Source organism: Salvelinus alpinus, chromosome 21 (assembly GCF_045679555.1).
Source record: "Salvelinus alpinus chromosome 21, SLU_Salpinus.1, whole genome shotgun sequence".
NCBI lineage: Eukaryota > Metazoa > Chordata > Actinopteri > Salmoniformes > Salmonidae > Salvelinus > Salvelinus alpinus.
In genome coordinates this window covers 32,596,478-32,622,758 of record NC_092106.1, presented here as the reverse complement: position 1 = coordinate 32,622,758, position 26,281 = coordinate 32,596,478, and the positions used below count along the sequence as shown (strand labels likewise).

At 48.2% G+C, this 26,281-nt stretch overlaps 1 protein-coding gene across 5 annotated transcripts in view; it reads left to right on the top strand.

The window, feature by feature from the left end:
• Positions 1-26,281, top strand: part of LOC139548261 (arf-GAP with Rho-GAP domain, ANK repeat and PH domain-containing protein 1-like) — a 124,513-nt gene that overhangs the window by 93,211 nt on the left and 5,021 nt on the right. For 4 of the 5 annotated variants that reach the window (XM_071357814.1, XM_071357812.1, XM_071357813.1 and 1 more), the window contains 5 exons: positions 16,005-16,118; positions 16,564-16,709; positions 16,842-16,924; positions 17,433-17,492; positions 25,559-25,622. In XM_071357814.1, the coding sequence (XP_071213915.1) occupies positions 16,005-16,118; positions 16,564-16,709; positions 16,842-16,924; positions 17,433-17,492; positions 25,559-25,622 (467 nt within the window). Of the gene's footprint in view, positions 1-16,004; positions 16,119-16,563; positions 16,710-16,841; positions 16,959-17,432; positions 17,493-25,558; positions 25,623-26,281 lie in introns of all 5 variants that reach the window. The other variant, XR_011669683.1, reaches the window with a different exon arrangement.

Sequence of the window (26,281 nt, the reverse complement as noted above, 5' to 3'; positions counted from 1 at the left end):
GAAAGAGGTATGGGATGGAGTGGTGGAGAAAGAGGTATGGATGGTAGTGGTGGAGAAAGAGGTATGGGATGGTAGTGGTGGAGAAAGAGGTATGGATGGTAGTGGTGGAGAAAGAGGTATGGGATGGTAGTGGTGGAGAAAGAGGTATGGGATGGTAGTGGTGGGGAAAGAGGTATATGGTAGTGGTGGGGGGGGAAAGAGGTTTGGGATGGTAGTGGTGGTGGAGAAAGAGGTATGGGATGGTAGTGGTGGAGAAAGAGGTATGGATGGTAGTGGTGGAGAAAGAGGTATGGGATGGTAGTGGTGGGGGGAAAGAGGTATGGGATGGTAGTGGTGGGGGGGAAAGAGGTATGGGATGGTAGTGGTGGGGGGAAAGAGGTATGGGATGGTAGTGGTGGGGAAAGAGGTATGGGATGGTAGTGGTGGTGGAGAAAGAGGTATGGGATGGTAGTGGTGGAGAAAGAGGTATGGATGGTAGTGGTGGAGAAAGAGGTATGGGATGGAAGTGGTGGGGGGAAAGAGGTATGGGATGGTAGTGGTGGGGAAAGAGGTATGAGATGGTAGTGGTGGTGGAGAAAGAGGTATGGGATGGTAGTGGTGGAGAAAGAGGTATGGATGGTAGTGGTGGAGAAAGAGGTATGGGATGGTAGTGGTGGAGAAAGAGGTATGGGATGGTAGTGGTGGAGAAAGAGGTATGGGATGGAGTGGTGGAGAAAGAGGTATGGATGGTAGTGGTGGAGAAAGAGGTTTGGGATGGTAGTGGTGGAGAAAGAGGTATGGGATGGTAGTGGTGGGGGGAAAGAGGTATGGGATGGTAGTGGTGGGGGGGAAAGAGGTATGGGATGGTAGTGGTGGGGGGAAAGAGGTATGGGATGAAAGAGGTATGGGATGGTAGTGGTGGGGAAAGAGGTATGGGATGGTAGTGGTGGTGGAGAAAGAGGTATGGGATGGTAGTGGTGGAGAAAGAGGTATGGATGGTAGTGGTGGAGAAAGAGGTATGGGATGGAAGTGGTGGGGGGAAAGAGGTATGGGATGGTAGTGGTGGGGAAAGAGGTATGAGATGGTAGTGGTGGTGGAGAAAGAGGTATGGGATGGTAGTGGTGGAGAAAGAGGTATGGATGGTAGTGGTGGAGAAAGAGGTATGGGATGGTAGTGGTGGAGAAAGAGGTATGGGATGGTAGTGGTGGAGAAAGAGGTATGGGATGGAGTGGTGGAGAAAGAGGTATGGATGGTAGTGGTGGAGAAAGAGGTTTGGGATGGTAGTGGTGGAAAAAGAGGTATGGGATGGTAGTGGTGGAGAAAGAGGTATGGGATGGTAGTGGTGGGGAAAGAGGTATGGGATGGAGTGGTGGAGAAAGAGGTATGGGATGGTAGTGGTGGAGAAAGAGGTATGGATGGTAGTGGTGGAGAAAGAGTTATGGATGGTAGTGGTGGGGAAAGAGGTATGGGATGGTAGTGGTGGAGAAAGAGGTATGGGATGGTAGTGGTGGAGAAAGAGGTATGGGATGGTAGTGTTGGGGAAAGAGGTATGGGATGGAGTGGTGGAGAAAGAGGTATGGATGGTAGTGGTGTAGAAAGAGGTATGGATGGTAGTGGTGGAGAAAGAGGTATGGGATGGTAGTGGTGGAGAAAGAGGTATGGGATGGTAGTGGTGGAGAAAGAGGTATGGGATGGTAGTGGTGGAGAAAGAGGTATGGGATGGAGTGGTGGAGAAAGAGGTATGGATGGTAGTGGTGGAGAAAGAGGTTTGGGATGGTAGTGGTGGGGAAAGAGGTATGGGATGGTAGTGGTGGAGAAAGAGGTATGGGATGGAGAGGTGGAGAAAGAGGTATGGATGGTAGTGGTGGAGAAAGAGGTATGGGATGGTAGTGGTGGAGAAAGATGTATGGGATGGTAGTGGTGGAGAAAGATGTATGGGATGGTAGTGGTGGAGAAAGAGGTATGGGATGGTAGTGGTGGAGAAAGAGGTATGGATGGTAGTGGTGGGGGGAAAGAGGTATGGGATGGTAGTGGTGGGGGGAAAGAGGTATGGATGGTAGTGGTGGAGAAAGAGGTATGGATGGTAGTGGTGGGGGGAAAGAGTTATGGATGGTAGTGGTGGAGAAAGAGGTATGGGATGGTAGTGGTGGGGGGAAAGAGGTATGGGATGGTAGTGGTGGAGAAAGAGGTATGGGATGGTAGTGGTGGAGAAAGAGGTATGGATGGTAGTGGTGGGGGGAAAGAGTTATGGATGGTAGGGTGGAAAGAGGTATGGGATGGTAGTGGTGGGGGGAAAGAGGTATGGATGGTAGTGGTGGAGAAAGAGGTATGGGATGGTAGTGGTGGGGGGAAAGAGGTATGGGATGGTAGTGGTGGGGAAAGAGGTATGGGATGGTAGTGGTGGAGAAAGAGGTATGGGATGGTAGTGGTGGTGAAAGAGGTATGGGATGGTAGTGGTGGTGAAAGAGGTATGGGATGGTAGTGGTGGTGAAAGAGGTATGGATGGTAGTGGTGGAGAAAGAGGTATGGGATGGTAGTGGTGGAGAAAGAGGTATGGGATGGTAGTGGTGGAGAAAGAGGTATGGGATGGAGAGGTGGGGAAAGAGGTATGGATGGTAGTGGTGGAGAAAGAGGTATGGATGGTAGTGGTGGAGAAAGAGTTTTGGATGGTAGTGGTGGAGAAAGAGGTATGGGATGGTAGTGGTGGTGGAGAAAGAGGTATGGATGGTAGTGGTGGTGGAGAAAGAGGTATGGATGGTAGTGGTGGAGAAAGAGGTATGGGATGGTAGTGGTGGAGAAAGAGTTATGGATGGTAGTGGTGGAGGGAAAGAGGTATGGATGGTAGTGGTGGAGAAAGAGGTATGGGATGGTAGTGGTGGAGAAAGAGTTATGGATGGTAGTGGTGGGGGGAAAGAGGTATGGGATGGTAGTGGTGGAGAAAGAGGTATGGGATGGTAGTGGTGGAGAAAGAGGTATGGGATGGTAGTGGTGGAGAAAGAGGTATGGATGGTAGTGGTGGGGGGAAAGAGGTATGGATGGTAGTGGTGGAGAAAGAGGTATGGGTGGTAGTGGTGGGGGGAAAGAGGTATGGGATGGTAGTGGTGGAGAAAGAGGTATGGGATGGTAGTGGTGGAGAAAGAGGTATGGATGGTAGTGGTGGGGAAAGAGGTATGGATGGTAGTGGTGGGGAAAGAGGTATGGATGGTAGTGGTGGAGAAAGAGGGATGGTAGTGGTGGAGAAAGAGGTATGGATGGTAGTGGTGGGGAAAGAGGTATGGATGGTAGTGGTGGAGAAAGAGGTATGGATGGTAGTGGTGGGGAAAGAGGTATGGATGGTAGTGGTGGAGAAAGAGGTATGGGATGGTAGTGGTGGAGAAAGAGGTATGGGATGGTAGTGGTGGAGAAAGAGGTATGGGATGGTAGTGGTGGGGAAAGAGGTATGGGATGGTAGTGGTGGAGAAAGAGGTATGGATGGTAGTGGTGGGGAAAGAGGTATGGATGGTAGTGGTGGGGAAAGAGGTATGGATGGTAGTGGTGGAGAAAGAGGGATGGTAGTGGTGGAGAAAGAGGTATGGATGGTAGTGGTGGGGAAAGAGGTATGGATGGTAGTGGTGGAGAAAGAGGTATGGATGGTAGTGGTGGGGAAAGAGGTATGGATGGTAGTGGTGGAGAAAGAGGTATGGGATGGTAGTGGTGGAGAAAGAGGTATGGGATGGTAGTGGTGGGGGGAAAGAGGTATGGATGGTAGTGGTGGAGAAAGAGGTATGGGATGGTAGTGGTGGGGAAAGAGGTATGGGATGGTAGTGGTGGAGAAAGAGGTATGGGATGGTAGTGGTGGAGAAAGAGGTATGGGATGGAGTGGTGGAGAAAGAGGTATGGATGGAGAGGTGGAGAAAGAGGTTTGGGATGGTAGTGGTGGAGAAAGAGGTTTGGGATGGAGTGGTGGAGAAAGAGGTATGGATGGTAGTGGTGGAGAAAGAGGTATGGGATGGTAGTGGTGGAGAAAGAGGTATGGGATGGTAGTGGTGGAGAAAGAGGTATGGGATCTTTGTGGTGTAGAAAGAGGTATGGGATGGTAGTGGTGGAGAAAGAGGTATGGGATGGTAGTGGAGAAAGAGGTATGGATGGTAGTGGTGGAGAAAGAGGTATGGGATGGTAGTGGTGGAGAAAGAGGTATGGATGGTAGTGGTGGAGAAAGAGGTATGGGATGGTAGTGGTGGAGAAAGAGGTATGGATGGTAGTGGTGGAGAAAGAGGTATGGGATGGAGTGGTGGAGAAAGACGTATGGGATGGTAGTGGTGGAGAAAGAGGTATGGATGGTAGTGGTGGAGAAAGAGGTATGGGATGGTAGTGGTGGAGAAAGAGGTATGGATGGTAGTGGTGGAGAAAGAGGTATGGGATGGAGTGGTGGAGAAAGAGGTATGGGATGGAGTGGTGGAGAAAGAGGTATGGATGGTAGTGGTGGAGAAAGAGGTATGGATGGTAGTGGTGGAGAAAGAGGTATGGGATGGAGTGGTGGAGAAAGAGGTATGGGATGGAGTGGTGGAGAAAGACGTATGGGATGGTAGTGGTGGAGAAAGAGGTATGGGATGGAGTGGTGGAGAAAGAGGTATGGATGGTAGTGGTGGAGAAAGAGGTATGGGATCTTAGTGGTGTAGAAAGAGGTATGGGATGGTAGTGGTGGAGAAAGAGGTATGGATGGTAGTGGTGGAGAAAGAGGTATGGGATGGTAGTGGTGGAGAAAGAGGTATGGGATGGTAGTGGTGGGGAAAGAGGTATGGGATGGTAGTGGTGGGGGGAAAGAGGTATGGATGGTAGTGGTGGAGAAAGAGGTATGGATGGTAGTGGTGGGGGGAAAGAGTTATGGATGGTAGTGGTGGAGAAAGAGGTATGGGATGGTAGTGGTGGGGGGAAAGAGGTATGGGATGGTAGTGGTGGAGAAAGAGGTATGGGATGGTAGTGGTGGAGAAAGAGGTATGGGATGGTAGTGGTGGTGAAAGAGGTATGGGATGGTAGTGGTGGTGAAAGAGGTATGGGATGGTAGTGGTGGTGAAAGAGGTATGGATGGTAGTGGTGGAGAAAGAGGTATGGGATGGTAGTGGTGGAGAAAGAGGTATGGGATGGTAGTGGTGGAGAAAGAGGTATGGGATGGAGAGGTGGGGAAAGAGGTATGGATGGTAGTGGTGGAGAAAGAGGTATGGATGGTAGTGGTGGAGAAAGAGTTTTGGATGGTAGTGGTGGAGAAAGAGGTATGGGATGGTAGTGGTGGTGGAGAAAGAGGTATGGATGGTAGTGGTGGTGGAGAAAGAGGTATGGATGGTAGTGGTGGAGAAAGAGGTATGGGATGGTAGTGGTGGAGAAAGAGTTATGGATGGTAGTGGTGGAGGGAAAGAGGTATGGATGGTAGTGGTGGAGAAAGAGGTATGGGATGGTAGTGGTGGAGAAAGAGTTATGGATGGTAGTGGTGGGGGGAAAGAGGTATGGGATGGTAGTGGTGGAGAAAGAGGTATGGGATGGTAGTGGTGGAGAAAGAGGTATGGGATGGTAGTGGTGGAGAAAGAGGTATGGGTGGTAGTGGTGGGGGGAAAGAGGTATGGGATGGTAGTGGTGGAGAAAGAGGTATGGGATGGTAGTGGTGGAGAAAGAGGTATGGATGGTAGTGGTGGGGAAAGAGGTATGGATGGTAGTGGTGGGGAAAGAGGTATGGATGGTAGTGGTGGAGAAAGAGGGATGGTAGTGGTGGAGAAAGAGGTATGGATGGTAGTGGTGGGGAAAGAGGTATGGATGGTAGTGGTGGAGAAAGAGGTATGGATGGTAGTGGTGGGGAAAGAGGTATGGATGGTAGTGGTGGAGAAAGAGGTATGGGATGGTAGTGGTGGAGAAAGAGGTATGGGATGGTAGTGGTGGGGGGAAAGAGGTATGGATGGTAGTGGTGGAGAAAGAGGTATGGGTGGTAGTGGTGGGGGGAAAGAGGTATGGGATGGTAGTGGTGGAGAAAGAGGTATGGGATGGTAGTGGTGGAGAAAGAGGTATGGATGGTAGTGGTGGGGAAAGAGGTATGGATGGTAGTGGTGGGGAAAGAGGTATGGATGGTAGTGGTGGAGAAAGAGGGATGGTAGTGGTGGAGAAAGAGGTATGGATGGTAATGGTGGGGAAAGAGGTATGGATGGTAGTGGTGGAGAAAGAGGTATGGATGGTAGTGGTGGGGAAAGAGGTATGGATGGTAGTGGTGGAGAAAGAGGTATGGGATGGTAGTGGTGGAGAAAGAGGTATGGGATGGTAGTGGTGGAGAAAGAGGTATGGGATGGTAGTGGTGGAGAAAGAGGTATGGGATCTTTGTGGTGTAGAAAGAGGTATGGGATGGTAGTGGTGGAGAAAGAGGTATGGGATGGTAGTGGAGAAAGAGGTATGGATGGTAGTGGTGGAGAAAGAGGTATGGGATGGTAGTGGTGGAGAAAGAGGTATGGGATGGTAGTGGTGGTGGAGAAAGAGGTTTGGGATGGTAGTGGTGGGGGGAAAGAGGTATGGGATGGTAGTGGTGGAGAAAGAGGTATGGGATGGTAGTGGTGGAGAAAGAGGTATGGGATGGTAGTGGTGGAGAAAGAGGTATGGGATGGTAGTGGTGGAGAAAGAGGTATGGGATGGTAGTGGTGGAGAAAGAGGTATGGGATGGTAGTGGTGGAGAAAGAGGTATGGATGGTAGTGGTGGAGAAAGAGGTATGGGATGGTAGTGGTGGAGAAAGAGGTATGGATGGTAGTGGTGGAGAAAGAGGTATGGGATGGAGTGGTGGAGAAAGACGTATGGGATGGTAGTGGTGGAGAAAGAGGTATGGATGGTAGTGGTGGAGAAAGAGGTATGGGATGGTAGTGGTGGAGAAAGAGGTATGGATGGTAGTGGTGGAGAAAGAGGTATGGGATGGAGTGGTGGAGAAAGAGGTATGGGATGGAGTGGTGGAGAAAGAGGTATGGATGGTAGTGGTGGAGAAAGAGGTATGGATGGTAGTGGTGGAGAAAGAGGTATGGGATGGAGTGGTGGAGAAAGAGGTATGGGATGGAGTGGTGGAGAAAGACATATGGGGTGGTAGTGGTGGAGAAAGAGGTATGGGATGGAGTGGTGGAGAAAGAGGTATGGATGGTAGTGGTGGAGAAAGAGGTATGGGATCTTAGTGGTGTAGAAAGAGGTATGGGATGGTAGTGGGGGAGAAAGAGGTATGGATGGTAGTGGTGGAGAAAGAGGTATGGGATGGTAGTGGTGGAGAAAGAGGTATGGGATGGTAGTGGTGGGGAAAGAGGTATGGGATGGTAGTGGTGGGGGGGAAAGAGGTTTGGGATGGTAGTGGTGGTGGAGAAAGAGGTATGGGATGGTAGTGGTGGAGAAAGAGGTATGGATGGTAGTGGTGGAGAAAGAGGTATGGGATGGTAGTGGTGGGGGGAAAGAGGTATGGGATGGTAGTGGTGGGGGGGAAAGAGGTATGGGATGGTAGTGGTGGAGAAAGAGGTATGGGATGGTAGTGGTGGGGGGAAAGAGGTATGGGATGGTAGTGGTGGGGGGAAAGAGGTATGGGATGGTAGTGGTGGGGAAAGAGGTATGGGATGGTAGTGGTGGTGGAGAAAGAGGTATGGGATGGTAGTGGTGGAGAAAGAGGTATGGATGGTAGTGGTGGAGAAAGAGGTATGGGATGGTAGTGGTGGGGGGAAAGAGGTATGGGATGGTAGTGGTGGGGAAAGAGGTATGAGATGGTAGTGGTGGTGGAGAAAGAGGTATGGGATGGTAGTGGTGGAGAAAGAGGTTTGGGATGGTAGTGGTGGGGAAAGAGGTATGGGATGGTAGTGGTGGAGAAAGAGGTATGGGATGGAGGTGGAGAAAGAGGTATGGATGGTAGTGGTGGAGAAAGAGGTATGGGATGGTAGTGGTGGAGAAAGATGTATGGGATGGTAGTGGTGGAGAAAGAGGTATGGGATGGTAGTGGTGGAGAAAGAGGTATGGGATGGTAGTGGTGGAGAAAGAGGTATGGATGGTAGTGGTGGGGGGAAAGAGGTATGGGATGGTAGTGGTGGGGGGAAAGAGGTATGGATGGTAGTGGTGGGGGGAAAGAGTTATGGATGGTAGTGGTGGAGAAAGAGGTATGGGATGGTAGTGGTGGGGGGAAAGAGGTATGGGATGGTAGTGGTGGAGAAAGAGGTATGGGATGGTAGTGGTGGAGAAAGAGGTATGGATGGTAGTGGTGGGGGGAAAGAGTTATGGATGGTAGTGGTGGAGAAAGAGGTATGGGATGGTAGTGGTGGGGGGAAAGAGGTATGGATGGTAGTGGTGGAGAAAGAGGTATGGGATGGTAGTGGTGGGGGGAAAGAGGTATGGGATGGTAGTGGTGGGGAAAGAGGTATGGGATGGTAGTGGTGGAGAAAGAGGTATGGGATGGTAGTGATGGGGGGAAAGAGGTATGGGATGGTAGTGGTGGTGAAAGAGGTATGGATGGTAGTGGTGGAGAAAGAGGTATGGGATGGTAGTGGTGGAGAAAGAGGTATGGGATGGTAGTGGTGGAGAATGAGGTATGGGATGGAGAGGTGGGGAAAGAGGTATGGATGGTAGTGGTGGAGAAAGAGGTATGGATGGTAGTGGTGGAGAAAGAGTTTTGGATGGTAGTGGTGGAGAAAGAGGTATGGGATGGTAGTGGTGGTGGAGAAAGAGGTATGGATGGTAGTGGTGGAGAAAGAGGTATGGGATGGTAGTGGTGGAGAAAGAGGTATGGGATGGTAGTGGTGGAGAAAGAGTTATGGATGGTAGTGGTGGAGGGAAAGAGGTATGGATGGTAGTGGTGGAGAAAGAGGTATGGGATGGTAGTGGTGGAGAAAGAGTTATGGATGGTAGTGGTGGGGGGAAAGAGGTATGGGATGGTAGTGGTGGAGAAAGAGGTATGGGATGGTAGTGGTGGAGAAAGAGGTATGGATGGTAGTGGTGGGGGGAAAGAGGTATGGATGGTAGTGGTGGAGAAAGAGGTATGGGTGGTAGTGGTGGGGGGAAAGAGGTATGGGATGGTAGTGGTGGAGAAAGAGGTATGGATGGTAGTGGTGGGGAAAGAGGTATGGATGGTAGTGGTGGGGAAAGAGGTATGGATGGTAGTGGTGGAGAAAGAGGGATGGTAGTGGTGGAGAAAGAGGTATGGATGGTAGTGGTGGGGAAAGAGGTATGGATGGTAGTGGTGGAGAAAGAGGTATGGATGGTAGTGGTGGGGAAAGAGGTATGGATGGTAGTGGTGGAGAAAGAGGTATGGGATGGTAGTGGTGGAGAAAGAGGTATGGGATGGTAGTGGTGGAGAAAGAGGTATGGGATGGTAGTGGTGGGGGGAAAGAGGTATGGATGGTAGTGGTGGAGAAAGAGGTATGGGATGGTAGTGGTGGGGAAAGAGGTATGGGATGGTAGTGGTGGAGAAAGAGGTATGGGATGGTAGTGGTGGAGAAAGAGGTATGGGATGGTAGTGGTGGAGAAAGAGGTATGGATGGTAGTGGTGGAGAAAGAGGTATGGGATGGTAGTGGTGGAGAAAGAGGTATGGATGGTAGTGGTGGAGAAAGAGGTATGGGATGGAGTGGTGGAGAAAGAGGTATGGATGGAGAGGTGGAGAAAGAGGTTTGGGATGGTAGTGGTGGAGAAAGAGGTTTGGGATGGAGTGGTGGAGAAAGAGGTATGGATGGTAGTGGTGGAGAAAGAGGTATGGGATGGTAGTGGTGGAGAAAGAGGTATGGGATGGTAGTGGTGGAGAAAGAGGTATGGGATCTTTGTGGTGTAGAAAGAGGTATGGGATGGTAGTGGTGGAGAAAGAGGTATGGGATGGTAGTGGAGAAAGAGGTATGGATGGTAGTGGTGGAGAAAGAGGTATGGGATGGTAGTGGTGGGGAAAGAGGTATGGGATGGTAGTGGTGGAGAAAGAGGTATGGGATGGTAGTGGTGGTGGAGAAAGAGGTTTGGGATGGTAGTGGTGGGGGGAAAGAGGTATGGGATGGTAGTGGTGGAGAAAGAGGTATAGGATGGTAGTGGTGGAGAAAGAGGTATGGATGGTAGTGGTGGAGAAAGAGGTATGGGATGGTAGTGGTGGAGAAAGAGGTATGGATGGTAGTGGTGGAGAAAGAGGTATGGGATGGAGTAGTGGAGAAAGACGTATGGGATGGTAGTGGTGGAGAAAGAGGTATGGATGGTAGTGGTGGAGAAAGAGGTATGGGATGGTAGTGGTGGAGAAAGAGGTATGGGATGGTAGTGGTGGAGAAAGAGGTATGGGATGGAGTGGTGGAGAAAGAGGTATGGATGGAGAGGTGGAGAAAGAGGTTTGGGATGGTAGTGGTGGAGAAAGAGGTTTGGGATGGAGTGGTGGAGAAAGAGGTATGGATGGTAGTGGTGGAGAAAGAGGTATGGGATGGTAGTGGTGGAGAAAGAGGTATGGGATGGTAGTGGTGGAGAAAGAGGTATGGGATCTTTGTGGTGTAGAAAGAGGTATGGGATGGTAGTGGTGGAGAAAGAGGTATGGGATGGTAGTGGAGAAAGAGGTATGGATGGTAGTGGTGGAGAAAGAGGTATGGGATGGTAGTGGTGGGGAAAGAGGTATGGGATGGTAGTGGTGGAGAAAGAGGTATGGGATGGTAGTGGTGGTGGAGAAAGAGGTTTGGGATGGTAGTGGTGGGGGGAAAGAGGTATGGGATGGTAGTGGTGGAGAAAGAGGTATGGGATGGTAGTGGTGGAGAAAGAGGTATGGGATCTTAGTGGTGTAGAAAGAGGTATGGGATGGTAGTGGTGGAGAAAGAGGTATGGGATGGTAGTGGTGGAGAAAGAGGTATGGATGGTAGTGGTGGAGAAAGAGGTATGGGATGGTAGTGGTGGAGAAAGAGGTATGGATGGTAGTGGTGGAGAAAGAGGTATGGGATGGAGTGGTGGAGAAAGACGTATGGGATGGTAGTGGTGGAGAAAGAGGTATGGATGGTAGTGGTGGAGAAAGAGGTATGGATGGTAGTGGTGGAGAAAGAGGTGTGGGATGGAGTGGTGGAGAAAGAGGTATGGGATGGTAGTGGTGGAGAAAGAGGTATGGGATGGTAGTGGTGGAGAAAGAGGTATGGATGGTAGTGGTGGAGAAAGAGGTATGGGATGGAGTGGTGGAGAAAGAGGTATGGGATGGAGTGGTGGAGAAAGAGGTATGGGTTGGAGTGGTGGAGAAAGAGGTATGGATGGTAGTGGTGGAGAAAGAGGTATGGGATGGTAGTGGTGGAGAAAGAGGTATGGATGGTAGTGGTGGAGAAAGAGGTATGGGATGGAGTGGTGGAGAAAGAGGTATGGGATGGTAGTGGTGGAGAAAGAGGTATGGGATGGAGTGGTGGAGAAAGAGGTATGGATGGTAGTGGTGGAGAAAGAGGCATGGGATCTTAGTGGTGTAGAAAGAGGTATGGGATGGTAGTGGTGGAGAAAGAGGTATGGATGGTAGTGGTGGAGAAAGAGGTATGGGATGGTGGTGGTGGAGAAAGAGGTATGGGATGGTAGTGGTGGGGAAAGAGGTATGGGATGGTAGTGGTGGGGGGGGAAAGAGGTTTGGGATGGTAGTGGTGGTGGAGAAAGAGGTATGGGATGGTAGTGGTGGAGAAAGAGGTATGGATGGTAGTGGTGGAGAAAGAGGTATGGGATGGTAGTGGTGGGGGGAAAGAGGTATGGGATGGTAGTGGTGGGGGGGAAAGAGGTATGGGATGGTAGTGGTGGAGAAAGAGGTATGGGATGGTAGTGGTGGGGGGAAAGAGGTATGGGATGGTAGTGGTGGGGGGGAAAGAGGTATGGGATGGTAGTGGTGGGGAAAGAGGTATGGGATGGTAGTGGTGGTGGAGAAAGAGGTATGGGATGGTAGTGGTGGAGAAAGAGGTCTGGATGGTAGTGGTGGAGAAAGAGGTATGGGATGGTAGTGGTGGGGGGAAAGAGGTATGGGATGGTAGTGGTGGGGAAAGAGGTATGAGATGGTAGTGGTGGTGGAGAAAGAGGTATGGGATGGTAGTGGTGGAGAAAGAGGTATGGATGGTAGTGGTGGAGAAAGAGGTATGGGATGGTAGTGGTGGAGAAAGAGGTATGGGATGGTAGTGGTGGAGAAAGAGGTATGGGATGGAGTGGTGGAGAAAGAGGTATGGATGGTAGTGGTGGAGAAAGAGGTTTGGGATGGTAGTGGTGGAGAAAGAGGTATGGGATGGTAGTGGTGGAGAAAGAGGTATGGGATGGTAGTGGTGGGGAAAGAGGTATGGGATGGAGTGGTGGAGAAAGAGGTATGGGATGGTAGTGGTGGAGAAAGAGGTATGGATGGTAGTGGTGGAGAAAGAGTTATGGATGGTAGTGGTGGGGAAAGAGGTATGGGATGGTAGTGGTGGAGAAAGAGGTTTGGGATGGTAGTGGTGGAGAAAGAGGTATGGGATGGTAGTGTTGGGGAAAGAGGTATGGGATGGAGTGGTGGAGAAAGAGGTATGGGATGGTAGTGGTGGAGAAAGAGGTATGGATGGTAGTGGTGGAGAAAGAGGTATGGATGGTAGTGGTGGAGAAAGAGGTATGGGATGGTAGTGGTGGAGAAAGAGGTATGGGATGGTAGTGGTGGAGAAAGAGGTATGGGATGGAGTGGTGGAGAAAGAGGTATGGATGGTAGTGGTGGAGAAAGAGGTTTGGGATGGTAGTGGTGGGGAAAGAGGTATGGGATGGTAGTGGTGGAGAAAGAGGTATGGGATGGAGGTGGAGAAAGAGGTATGGATGGTAGTGGTGGAGAAAGAGGTATGGGATGGTAGTGGTGGAGAAAGATGTATGGGATGGTAGTGGTGGAGAAAGAGGTATGGGATGGTAGTGGTGGAGAAAGAGGTATGGGATGGTAGTGGTGGAGAAAGAGGTATGGGATGGTAGTGGTGGAGAAAGAGGTATGGATGGTAGTGGTGGGGGGGAAAGAGGTATGGGATGGTAGTGGTGGGGGGAAAGAGGTATGGATGGTAGTGGTGGGAGGAAAGAGTTATGGATGGTAGTGGTGGAGAAAGAGGTATGGGATGGTAGTGGTGGGGGGAAAGAGGTATGGGATGGTAGTGGTGGAGAAAGAGGTATGGGATGGTAGTGGTGGAGAAAGAGGTATGGATGGTAGTGGTGGGGGGAAAGAGTTATGGATGGTAGTGGTGGAGAAAGAGGTATGGGATGGTAGTGGTGGGGGGAAAGAGGTATGGATGGTAGTGGTGGAGAAAGAGGTATGGGATGGTAGTGGTGGGGAAAGAGGTATGGGATGGTAGTGGTGGAGAAAGAGGTATGGGATGGTAGTGGTGGTGAAAGAGGTATGGATGGTAGTGGTGGAGAAAGAGGTATGGGATGGTAGTGGTGGAGAAAGAGGTATGGGATGGTAGTGGTGGAGAAAGAGGTATGGGATGGAGAGGTGGGGAAAGAGGTATGGATGGTAGTGGTGGAGAAAGAGGTATGGATGGTAGTGGTGGAGAAAGAGTTTTGGATGGTAGTGGTGGAGAAAGAGGTATGGGATGGTAGTGGTGGTGGAGAAAGAGGTATGGATGGTAGTGGTGGAGAAAGAGGTATGGGATGGTAGTGGTGGAGAAAGAGGTATGGGATGGTAGTGGTGGAGAAAGAGTTATGGATGGTAGTGGTGGAGGGAAAGAGGTATGGATGGTAGTGGTGGAGAAAGATGTATGGGATGGTAGTGGTGGAGAAAGAGTTATGGATGGTAGTGGTGGGGGGAAAGAGGTATGGGATGGTAGTGGTGGAGAAAGAGGTATGGGATGGTAGTGGTGGAGAAAGAGGTATGGATGGTAGTGGTGGGGGGAAAGAGGTATGGATGGTAGTGGTGGAGAAAGAGGTATGGGTGGTAGTGGTGGGGGGAAAGAGGTATGGGATGGTAGTGGTGGAGAAAGAGGTATGGGATGGTAGTGGTGGAGAAAGAGGTATGGATGGTAGTGGTGGGGGGAAAGAGGTATGGATGGTAGTGGTGGAGAAAGAGGTATGGGTGGTAGTGGTGGGGGGAAAGAGGTATGGGATGGTAGTGGTGGAGAAAGAGGTATGGATGGTAGTGGTGGAGAAAGAGGTATGGGATGGTAGTGGTGGAGAAAGAGGTATGGGATGGTAGTGGTGGAGAAAGAGGTATGGATGGTAGTGGTGGAGAAAGAGGTATGGGATGGTAGTGGTGGAGAAAGAGGTATGGGATGGTAGTGGTGGAGAAAGAGGTATGGGATGGTAGTGGTGGAGAAAGAGTTATGGATGGTAGTGGTGGAGAAAGAGGTATGGGATGGTAGTGGTGGAGAAAGAGGTATGGGATGGTAGTGGTGGAGAAAGAGGTATGGATGGTAGTGGTGGAGAAAGAGGTATCGGATGGAGTGGTGGAGAAAGAGGTATGGATGGTAGTGGTGGAGAAAGAGGTATGGGATGGTAGTGGTGGAGAAAGAGGTATGGGATGGTAGTGGTGGAGAAAGAGGTATGGGATGGAGAGGTGGGGAAAGAGGTATGGATGGTAGTGGTGGAGAAAGAGGTATGGATGGTAGTGGTGGAGAAAGAGGTATGGGATGGTAGTGGTGGAGAAAGAGGTATGGGATGGTAGTGGTGGAGAAAGAGGTATGGATGGTAGTGGTGGAGAAAGAGGTATGGGATGGTAGTGGTGGAGAAAGAGGTATGGGATGGTAGTGGTGGAGAAAGAGGTATGGGATGGTAGTGGTGGAGAAAGAGGTATGGGATGGTAGTGGTGGAGAAAGAGGTATGGGATGGTAGTGGTGGAGAAAGAGGTATGGATGGTAGTGGTGGGGGGAAAGAGGTATGGAAAGGTAGTGGTGGAGAAAGAGGTATGGATGGTAGTGGTGGAGAAAGAGGTATGGGATGGTAGTGGTGGAGAAAGAGGTATGGGATGGTAGTGGTGGAGAAAGAGGTATGGATGGTAGTGGTGGGGAAAGAGGTATGGATGGTAGTGGTGGAGAAAGAGGTATGGGATGGAGAGGTGGGGAAAGAGGTATGGATGGTAGTGGTGGAGAAAGAGGTATGGATGGTAGTGGTGGAGAAAGAGGTATGGGATGGTAGTGGTGGAGAAAGAGGTATGGGATGGTAGTGGTGGAGAAAGAGGTATGGATGGTAGTGGTGGAGAAAGAGGTATGGGATGGTAGTGGTGGAGAAAGAGGTATGGGATGGTAGTGGTGGAGAAAGAGGTATGGGATGGTAGTGGTGGAGAAAGAGGTATGGGATGGTAGTGGTGGAGAAAGAGGTATGGATGGTAGTGGTGGGGGGAAAGAGGTATGGATGGTAGTGGTGGGGGGAAAGAGGTATGGATGGTAGTGGTGGAGAAAGAGGTATGGGATGGTAGTGGTGGAGAAAGAGGTATGGGATGGTAGTGGTGGGGGGAAAGAGGTATGGGATGGTAGTGGTGGGGGGAAAGAGGTATGGATGGTAGTGGTGGAGAAAGAGGTATGGATGGTAGTGGTGGAGAAAGAGGTATGGATGGTAGTGGTGGGCGGGAAAGAGGTATGGGATGGTAGTGGTGGGGGGAAAGAGGTATGGGATGGTAGTGGTGGAGAAAGAGGTATGGGATGGTAGTGGTGGGGAAAGAGGTATGGATGGTAGTGGTGGAGAAAGAGGTATGGATGGTAGTGGTGGAGAAAGAGGTATGGGGATGGAGAGGTGGGGAATGAGGTATGGGATGGAGAGGTGGGGAAAGAGGTATGGATGGTAGTGGTGGGGGGAAAGAGGTATGGGATGGTAGTGGTGGAGAAAGAGGTATGGGATGGAGAGGTGGGGAAAGAGGTATGGATGGTAGTGGTGGGGGGAAAGAGGTATGGGATGGTAGTGGTGGAGAAAGAGGTATGGGATGGAGAGGTGGGGAAAGAGGTATGGATGGTAGTGGTGGTGGAGAAAGAGGTATGGATGGTAGTGGTGGGGAAAGAGGTATGGATGGTAGTGGTGGGGGGGAAAGGTGATGCTGCTGTTGAAGCTCTGTTCTGTTTGTCTCTCTCTCACTCTCACTCACTCTCTCACTCTCTCACTCACACTCTCTCTCTCACTCAGAGCGTCCGTTGCATCATCTGGAGCGTGTGTTACCCATCCTACACTCTCTGGGTACCGACTCCCACCTGCTGGTCAAGAAACACCTGGCCATGGAGGCCATACTCGTCTACCTGGGTACACACACACACACACACACACACACACACACACACACACACACACACACACACACACACACACACACACACACACACACACACACACACACACACACACACACACACACACACACACACACACACACACACACGTGGTTACCGGGTTAAAACGGAAACAACTCAAAGATGACCAGTTTAGGCATTAGTTCTGAAGGTTGGGGTTATGGCGTGCTAGAGCATTGACCTGCTGTGGTGCATTGTTCTGAGCAGCACCAGTTCACTCCCATTTCTGGGTGAATGTTGTGTTTTATTTTATTGTGAGTTTATATCCACCTTCTCAAACGTCTGAAATCTAAGTCTGTTTCTAGTGATCAAGCTGCTCACACACAATTGAATTGACTTCTCAGCTCTACTATTACCCCTAAACTGTTTCTGATTTGGTACGATCCGTCCCCCCATAGCCAGTAAAGTGGATGTGTCCAAGCACGGGATGGTGAAGTTCCGGGAAGAGAGGAGCATTCTGGGATTGGGACTGAACACCGGCAGCTTCCACGACCGCTACTTCATCCTAAACACTGTCTCCCTCAGGATGTACAAGGAAGTGCGGGTAAGACACACACACACACACACACACACACACACACCACACCACACCACACCACACCACACCACACCACACCACACCACACCACACCACACACACACAGAGAGAGCTAATCTCTGTTTTGTTTCCCTGTAGAGTAATCGTCCAGAGAGGGAGTGGCAGGTGAAGAATCTGATGGTCTATCTAGGCATCAAGAAGAAACTACGACCACCCACCTGGTCAGAACACCTCTCTGTCCTCTCCTCCTGCCTGGTCAGAACACCTCTCTGTCCTCTCCTCCTGCCTGGTCAGAACACCTCTCTGTCCTCTCCTCCTGCCTGATCAGAACACCTCTCTGTCCTCTCCTCCTGCCTGATCAGAACACCTCTCTGTCCTCTCCTCCTGCCTGGTCAGAACACCTCTCTGTCCTCTCCCCTTGCCTGGTCAGAACACCTCTCTGTCCTCTCCTCCTGCCTGATCAGAACACCTCTCTGTCCTCTCCTCCTGCCTGGTCAGAACACCTCTCTGTCCTCTCCTCCTGCCTGGTCAGGACACCTCTCTGTCCTCTCCTCCTGCCTGGTCAGAACACCTCTCTGTCCTCTCCTCCTGCCTGGTCAGAACACCTCTTTGTCCTCTCCTCCTGCCTGGTCAGAACACCTGTCTGTCCTCTCCTCCTGCCTGGTCACACCCCCCTCTCTCTCTGTAGTCGGGGTCTGACTGTGATGTTTCCTCTCTCTCTCTCTGTAGTTGGGGTCTGACTGTGATCTATAAAAGTGAAAAACAGGAGAAGCCAGAGAAGCAGCAATGGTGAGTCCCTGAATGTGTGTGTCCTCTGTCTGTGTCCTCTGTCTGTGTCCTCTGTCTGTGTCCTCTGTCTGTGTCCTCTGTCTGTGTCCTCTGTCTGTGTCCTCTGTCTGTGTCCTCTGTCTGTGTCCTCTGTCTGTGTCCTCTGTCTGTGTCCTCTGTCTGTGTCCTCTGTCTGTGTATGCTATGCAGTATGTCCAGTATATCTGGAGGCCTACTGAGCTACATACACCAGGGAATAGAGGTCTGCAATGGGAGATATTTTACAGCCAAGAAGAACTCAAAAATTATTCTCTCTTTGACTAATCCTTTAAAAGCACATCTTACATCCTTACCATGTCCCTTGTCTATCTTCACCTTCCTACTCAGAAAAATTGACATCTTAGCTTGTCCCAAAATATAATGTAACAGTTTATTTTCTGCTGTTTACTGTATTGAAACCCCCAAATAAAATCATGTTATTGAAAATCTCCCCTACAGCTGTAAACAAAAGACTCCAGTATTTAAAAGAGAGGCTTTATCCTCTCACAATCCATAAAACTGTGAAAAAAGATTTCTCTTATATTACAAAAAGGACATCTATCTCCAACATCTGAATTAATAACAGATACAAAACCCTCCATTGCATATCACCAGAACCCTTTTGTAACGGTGGCTTGTACAGTGCTCTCCATGATGGCTTTACCTTGTCATCATCACCCTCCATTACATATCACCAGAACCCTTTAGTAACGGTGTCTTGTACAGTGCTCTCCATGATGGCTTTACCTTTTCATCAAGGCCCAGTTTCCCCCCTAAAGGAGTGTCTTTTCTATTTTTCAATGTATCTTTATTTAAAACCTTGAAACACCCCCTATATAACTCCTTCCCATTCACCTCATCCAAACCCACCTCTTCCAACCCTCTCAAATCTAGTAATAACACCTTTCTGTCCAACTCTGGGATATTGGATATAATCCCTAGTCTGGGACATTGGATATAATCCCTAGTCTGGGACATTGGATATAATCCCTAGTCTGGGATATTGGATATAATCCCTAGTCTGGGATATTGGATATAATCCCTAGTCTGGGATATTGGATATAATCCCTAGTCTGGGATATTGGATATAATCCCTAGTCTGGGATATTGGATATAATCCCTAGTCTGGGATATTGGATATAATCCCTAGTCTGGGACATTGGATATAATCCCTAGTCTGGGACATTGGATATAATCCCTAGTCTGGGATATTGGATATAATCCCTAGTCTGGGATATTGGATATAATCCCTAGTCTGGGACATTGGATATAATCCCTAGTCTGGGATATTGGATATAATCCCTAGTCTGGGACATTGGATATAATCCCTAGTCTGGGACATTGGATATAATCCCTAGTCTGGGACATTGGATATAATCCCTAGTCTGGGACATTGGATATAATCCCTAGTCTGGGATATTGGATATAATCCCTAGTCTGGGATATTGGATATAATCCCTAGTCTGGGATATTGGATATAATCCCTAGTCTGGGACATTGGATATAATCCCTAGTCTGGGATATTGGATATAATCCCTAGTCTGGGACATTGGATATAATCCCTAGTCTGGGACATTGGATATAATCCCTAGTCTGGGATATTGGATATAATCCCTAGTCTGGGACATTGGATATAATCCCTAGTCTGGGACATTGGATATAATCCCTAGTCTGGGATATTGGATATAATCCCTAGTCTGGGACATTGGATATAATCCCTAGTCTGGGATATTGGATATAATCCCTAGTCTGGGACATTGGATATAATCCCTAGTCTGGGACATTGGATATAATCCCTAGTCTGGGACATTGGATATAATCCCTAGTCTGGGATATTGGATATAATCCCTAGTCTGGGATATTGGATATAATCCCTAGTCTGGGACATTGGATATAATCCCTAGTCTGGGACATTGGATATAATCCCTAGTCTGGGACATTGGATATAATCCCTAGTCTGGGATATTGGATATAATCCCTAGTCTGGGATATTGGATATAATCCCTAGTCTGGATTCTGGGATATTGGATATAATCCCTAGTCTGGGATATTGGATATAATCCCTAGTCTGGGATATTGGATATAATCCCTAGTCTGGGACATTGGATATAATCCCTAGTCTGGGACATTGGATATAATCCCTAGTCTGGGACATTGGATATAATCCCTAGTCTGGGACATTGGATATAATCCCTAGTCTAGGATATTGGATATAATCCCTAGTCTGGGACATTGGATATAATCCCTAGTCTGGGATATTGGATATAATCCCTAGTCTGGGATATTGGATATAATCCCTAGTCTGGGATATTGGATATAATCCCTAGTCTGGGACATTGGATATAATCCCTAGTCTGGGACATTGGATATAATCCTTAGTCTGGGATATTGGATATAATCCCTAGTCTGGGACATTGGATATAATCCCTAGTCTGGGACATTGGATATAATCCCTAGTCTGGGACATTGGATATAATCCCTAGTCTGGGACATTGGATATAATCCCTAGTCTGGGATATTGGATATAATCCCTAGTCTGGGATATTGGATATAATCCCTAGTCTGGGATATTGGATATAATCCCTAGTCTGGGACATTGGATATAATCCCTAGTCTGGGACATTGGATATAATCCCTAGTCTGGGACATTGGATATAATCCCTAGTCTGGGACATTGGATATAATCCCTAGTCTGGGATATTGGATATAATCCCTAGTCTGGGATATTGGATATAATCCCTAGTCTGGGATATTGGATATAATCCCTAGTCTGGGACATTGGATATAATCCCTAGTCTGGGACATTGGATATAATCCCTAGTCTGGGACATTGGATATAATCCCTAGTCTGGGACATTGGATATAATCCCTAGTCTGGGATATTGGATATAATCCCTAGTCTGGGACATTGGATATAATCCCTAGTCTGGGACATTGGATATAATCCCTAGTCTGGGACATTGGATATAATCCCTAGTCTGGGACATTGGATATAATCCCTAGTCTGGGACATTGGATATAATCCCTAGTCTGGGATATTGGATATAATCCCTAGTCTGGGACATTGGATATAATCCCTAGTCTGGGACATTGGATATAATCCCTAGTCTGGGATATTGGATATAATCCCTAGTCTGGGACATTGGATATAATCCCTAGTCTGGGAAATGGGGCGTCTTCATCTGGTGCCTTCTATCTAATTCCACTTGTAGAGCTCAGCATAGAACTCTACTGCCCTCTATCTAATTCCACTTGTAGAGCTCAGCATAGAACTCTACTGTCCTCTATTTAATTCCACTTGGGCTAGTGAGCTCCTGTCCAACAGCTGATTTGAGGCAATGAATAATTCTTCTTTGTCCATTATTTTTCTCTAAACCAAATAAAAATTTGGATGAGGCATCAATTTCAGAGATACCCTGAAATGTACTTCTCACCAACGCTCCCTGTGCTCTGATACCCAGCAGGTCTGCCAACGCAGGGTTTTTTCTCTTGAATATGGCCTTGATCTCCTGTGGTCTCAACTAACGTCAGGAGTTCCACTATTTCAGACTCCAGGGCGTTCATTGATCTGGTGATATCTCTGGTGACATTCATGGTGTATTGATGACAGAATAGTTGAATCTGGATGTTCCCTACATCCCACCACTGTCCTTTCAGACCTCCACCTCTCACAGAAAAAAACTAAAACATTTCCTGGAGTGAGCATCACTCAATAAAGTTATATTAAAATGCCAGTATGCACTTTTAGGTTTTACAGCATTAATGTACACCACCTTTGTTACTAAACAATGATCAGAAAATCCCACTTGATTTACAGACCTGAGATTGATGCTCAAAACAATACAATCTGTCTAACCTGGTCAGAGAGATGGTGTTCTCTCTCACATTAGACCATGTGTTCTGTCTCGTACCTCCATGTTGGCTCCAAACATCACACAGTGTTACAATACAACCTGTCTAACCTGGTCAGAGAGACGGTGTTCTCTCTCACATTAGACCATGTGTTCTGTCTCGTACCTCCATTTTAACTCCACCAATATCACATAGTTCACTGTGTTAAAATAAGGCGTTTTAAAAAAAGTCCTTGAAGCTATATGAGGTTCTTTGTGATTTCTATCTCAATCACTGACTGTACAGTTAAAATCCCCAGAAATAAATCATCCTCAGTATTACATTTATCAATGGTATTAGATAATCTCTCTAAAAAACATACCCTCTCAACTGCCACTACTGGGGCATATACATTTATTAAACACACAGTGATGTTTTCATATCTCACTCTAACTTTTCCCCTCAACTACCTCTTCAACCTCATATGATAGAGACAAAAACCCTTTTGAGAACAGGATGGCCACACCCAGGTTGAGTTTTTATGACTACCCAATGACTGCCACACAACTTCATTTTCCAAATTACTGTGCGTTTCTTGTAGAGAACTTATGTCACTTCCCTTTCCCTTTATTAACCCATACACTACGGCTCTTTTTTCCCCGTCTCTTGCCCCAACTGCTCAAGGCTGGGGGGAAAAAACACAGGAAGAGACAAGACACATCTCTTTACAGAGTTAACGCTGTGACTGGACTCTTTCATTTCCTTTAGAATTTACCTCACTTGTCACTCTTGTGACCACTTTATTTAGTCTAGCAATTTCTGGGCTTGACAAACCTCCACCCGTTATTTTGGACATCAGAAACTTTGCTGATTCAATAAACCATTCACTCAGGAAATATATGTTAAATTATAATCCTGAATATATTTCTTCCCTTTTGTCAAATTCATAAATTGACGTACCTTTACAATCCCATACCTCCGTTCCACCCCATTTCTCTCGCTATTTTGTTGTGACGCATCCGATTCCTAGCTGTCATCCCAGAAGAGAACTCAACCATCTCTATTTCCTGTTTATCCTCAACTGATTTATCATCTCTACTTCCTGTTAGAATTAGAACCTTCATCCCCCCCTTAAATTCTTCCTCGTCCTCCTCGCTACTTTGAAAACAGCTGCTTCATTTTCCATTACTTTCCTCTCCTCTTGAACTCCCATTTCATTCTCCAGCACCCCCTCAGCGACCTCAATCGCAGTCTCACTTATTGCCCCCCCCCCCCCCCTTCCCTGCTCTACCACATCTGCCCACCTTCTCCCTTCTCCTGAACCCTCAGCCTGTTCATCCCTTCTCCTGAACCCTCAGCCTGTTCATCCCTTCTCCTGAACCCTCAGCCTGTTCATCTCTTCTCCTGAACCCTCAGCCTGTTCATCCCTTCTCCTGAACCCTCAGCCTGTTCATCCCTTCTCCTGAACCCTCAGCCTGTTCATCCCTTCTCCTGAACCCTCAGCCTGTTCATCCCTTCTCCTGAACCCTCAGCCTGTTCATCCCTTCTCCTGAACCCTCAGCCTGTTCATCCCTTCTCCTGAACCCTCAGCCTGTTCATCCCTTCTCCTGAACCCTCAGCCTGTTCATCCCTTCTCCTGAACCCTCAGCCTGTTCATCCCTTCTCCTGAACCCTCAGCCTGTTCATCCCTTCTCCTGAACCCTCAGCCTGTTCATCCCTTCTCCTGAACCCTCAGCCTGTTCATCCCTTCTCCTGAACCCTCAGCCTGTTCATCCCTTCTCCTGAACCCTCAGCCTGTTCATCCCTTCTCCTGAACCCTCAGCCTGTTCATCCCTTCTCCTGAACCCTCAGCCTGTTCATCCCTTCTCCTGAACCCTCAGCCTGTTCATCCCTTCTCCTGAACCCTCAGCCTGTTCATCCCTTCTCCTGAACCCTCAGCCTGTTCATCTCTTCTCCTGAACCCTCAGCCTGTTCATCCCTTCTCAGTGGTGCTTCAGCTGCTATCCGGCTCTGAGCTCGTTCTCTGGACAATTACGCACCAAAAGCCCCTCTCTTCCACACCCAAAGCATTTAATTGATTCAGTAGAAGCGTAGAACACGTAATCAAACCCATCAATCTTGAAACTGAACACTAAATTCAGTTGGTCAGTGTCCTTCTTTAAAATCATGTGGACTCGTCTCCTATGAGATACGACATGTTTCAGCAAAGGTGATTTGCATCCAAAAATAACCTTTATTGTAGATACAAGATAACTCTCGCTCCAACACTTCATCCCAAACGAATGGCGGCACGTTAGAAAGTAGAACTTTCTTCGCCGGATTCAGAAGGAATACCGACGTCTGTGTCTCCCGCAACACAACACCACTCTCAACTATCGGATTCACCTTTTCAGTGGAATCTAAGAAAATGACTACAGCGCTATTCAACCCTGAGGCTGATTTTATGCTAGCATACCCAATAATAGCGCCCACTGCTAAACTACATTCTTCCACCGAACAACTTGTCTCAGCGGGAATCTTCACCCCATGCCGCCGACTAAGTTTTTCAAACTGTAAACCTCCACGAGTAGCCATGACAACCAGCCCCTCCCCCTGGTTACGCCCTGGAGAGAACCAACCTCAACGATCCCACCACCCCTATACATACTTAGTGATAGTGAGACAATATAACCTTTAAAACAACTCAACTAATCAATATAAATATACACTACCGTTCAAAAGTTTGGGGTCACTTAGAAATGTCCTTGTTTTTGAAAGAAAAGCACATTGTTAGTGTTGTAAGTGACTATTGTAGCCGGAAACGTTTTTTTTTTTATGGAATATCTACAGAGGCCCATTATCAGCAACCATCACTCCTGTGTTCCAATGGCACATTGTGTTAATCCAAGTTTATCATTTTAAAAGGATAATTGATCATTAGAAAACCCTTTTGTGAAGAGGTGAAGAGGCGACTCCGGGATGCTGAATTCCAGTCGCTCCTGCTTCCGACTCGCTCCCAGCATGCACTAGAGAGAGAGAGGGAGAGTAAGATGGGGAGGGAGAGTAAGATGGGGAGAAAGACAGAGAGAATATACTATGTCCTTCATTCCAAAATGATCCTAATTATTAGTGCGACAGAACAGTGAACCAGTTGTTCCCGTTGTGTTGAGGGAAACAGAGGAAAGTGTTTTAACGCTTTAACAAACCAAGGGCCTGATGAGCTCCCTGCTGTGAGAAAGAGCAGCCACGTGATGTACACAGCTGTGTGTGTCGTAACTCCATGGTTGTGTCAATGTTGTGTAGTTTAGCTGTTAGAGTGGAGTTGTTGAGGGGGTGACTCAGTGTGGGTCTGGTGACATCATCGCTGAGGTGTGAAACACACTCGACTCTAATCACTGACTCTCCTTTAAATTAGGGCTCGCTCTGTGTTGACGCCCAGGGGACTTTCACCAGGCACTGTGTGTGGCGGGTGTGAGAGATAGGGGAGGTTGGGGGATGGGAATGTGCACAAGGTCTACTTACCTAAGTCTCTGTCTCACTCTCTCCCTCTTCTCTAATACATAAATAAACATAAATATGGGTTGTATTTACAATGGTGTTTGTTCTTCACTGGTTGACCTTTTCTTGTGGCAACAGGTCACACATCTTGCTGCTGTGATGGCACACCGTGGTATTTCATCCAGTAGATATGGGAGTTAATCAACATTGGGATTGTTTTTGAATTCTTTGTGGATCTGTGTAATCTGAGGGAAATATGTGTCTCTAATATGGTCACACATTTGGCAGGAGGTTAGAAAATGCAGCTCAGTTTCCACCTCATTTTGTGGGCAGTGTGCTCCTAGCCTGTCTTCTCTTGAGAGCCAGGTCTGCCTACGGTGGCCTTTCTCAATAGCAAGGCTATGCTCACTGAGTCTGTACATAGTCAAAGCTTTCATTAAGTTTGGGTCAGTCACAGTAGTCAGGTATTCTGCCACTGTGTACTTTCTGTTTCGGGCCAAATAGCATTCTAGATTGCTACATTTTTTTGTTAATTTCTTGACACATTGGAAAGAATTATCTGTTTGTTTTGTCATGATTTGGTTGGGTCTAATTGTGTTGCTGTCCTGGGGCTCTGTGGGGTCTGTTTGTGAACGGAGCCCCAGGACCAGCTTGCTTAGAGGACTCTTCTCCAGGTTCATTTCTCTACTCTCTCTCCCTCCTTTCTCTCTCCTCTCTCTCTCTTTCCATCCTCCCTGTAGGTATCTGTGTTGTGACACTCAGACAGAGATGAGGGAGTGGTACTCCACCTTCCTCACTATCCAGGTGAGAGGACACATACTACTGTCTGTCACACTGGTTACTATGATTCACTGTTCTGTCTGTCACACTGGTTGCTATGATTCACTGTTCTGTCTGTCACACTGGTTACTATGATTCACTGTTCTGTCTGTCACACTGGTTATTATGATTCACTGTTCTGTCTGTCACACTGGTTACTATGATTCACTGTTCTGTCTGTCACACTGGTTACTATGATTCACTGTTCTGTCTGTCACACTGGTTACTATGATTCACTGTTCTGTCTGTCACACTGGTTACTATGATTCACTGTTCTGTCTGTCACACTGGTTACTATGATTCACTGTTCTGTCTGTCACACTGGTTACTATGATTCACTGTTCTGTCTGTCACACTGGTTACTATGATTCACTGTTCTGTCTGTCACACTGGTTACTATGATTCACTGTTCTGTCTGTCACACTGGTTACTATGATTCACTGTTCTGTCTGTCACACTGGTTATTATGATTCACTGTTCTGTCTGTCACACTGGTTACTATGATTCACTGTTCTGTCTGTCACACTGGTTACTATGATTCACTGTTCTGTCTGTCACACTGGTTACTATGATTCACTGTTCTGTCTGTCACACTGGTTACTATGATTCACTGTTCTGTCTGTCACACTGGTTACTATGATTCA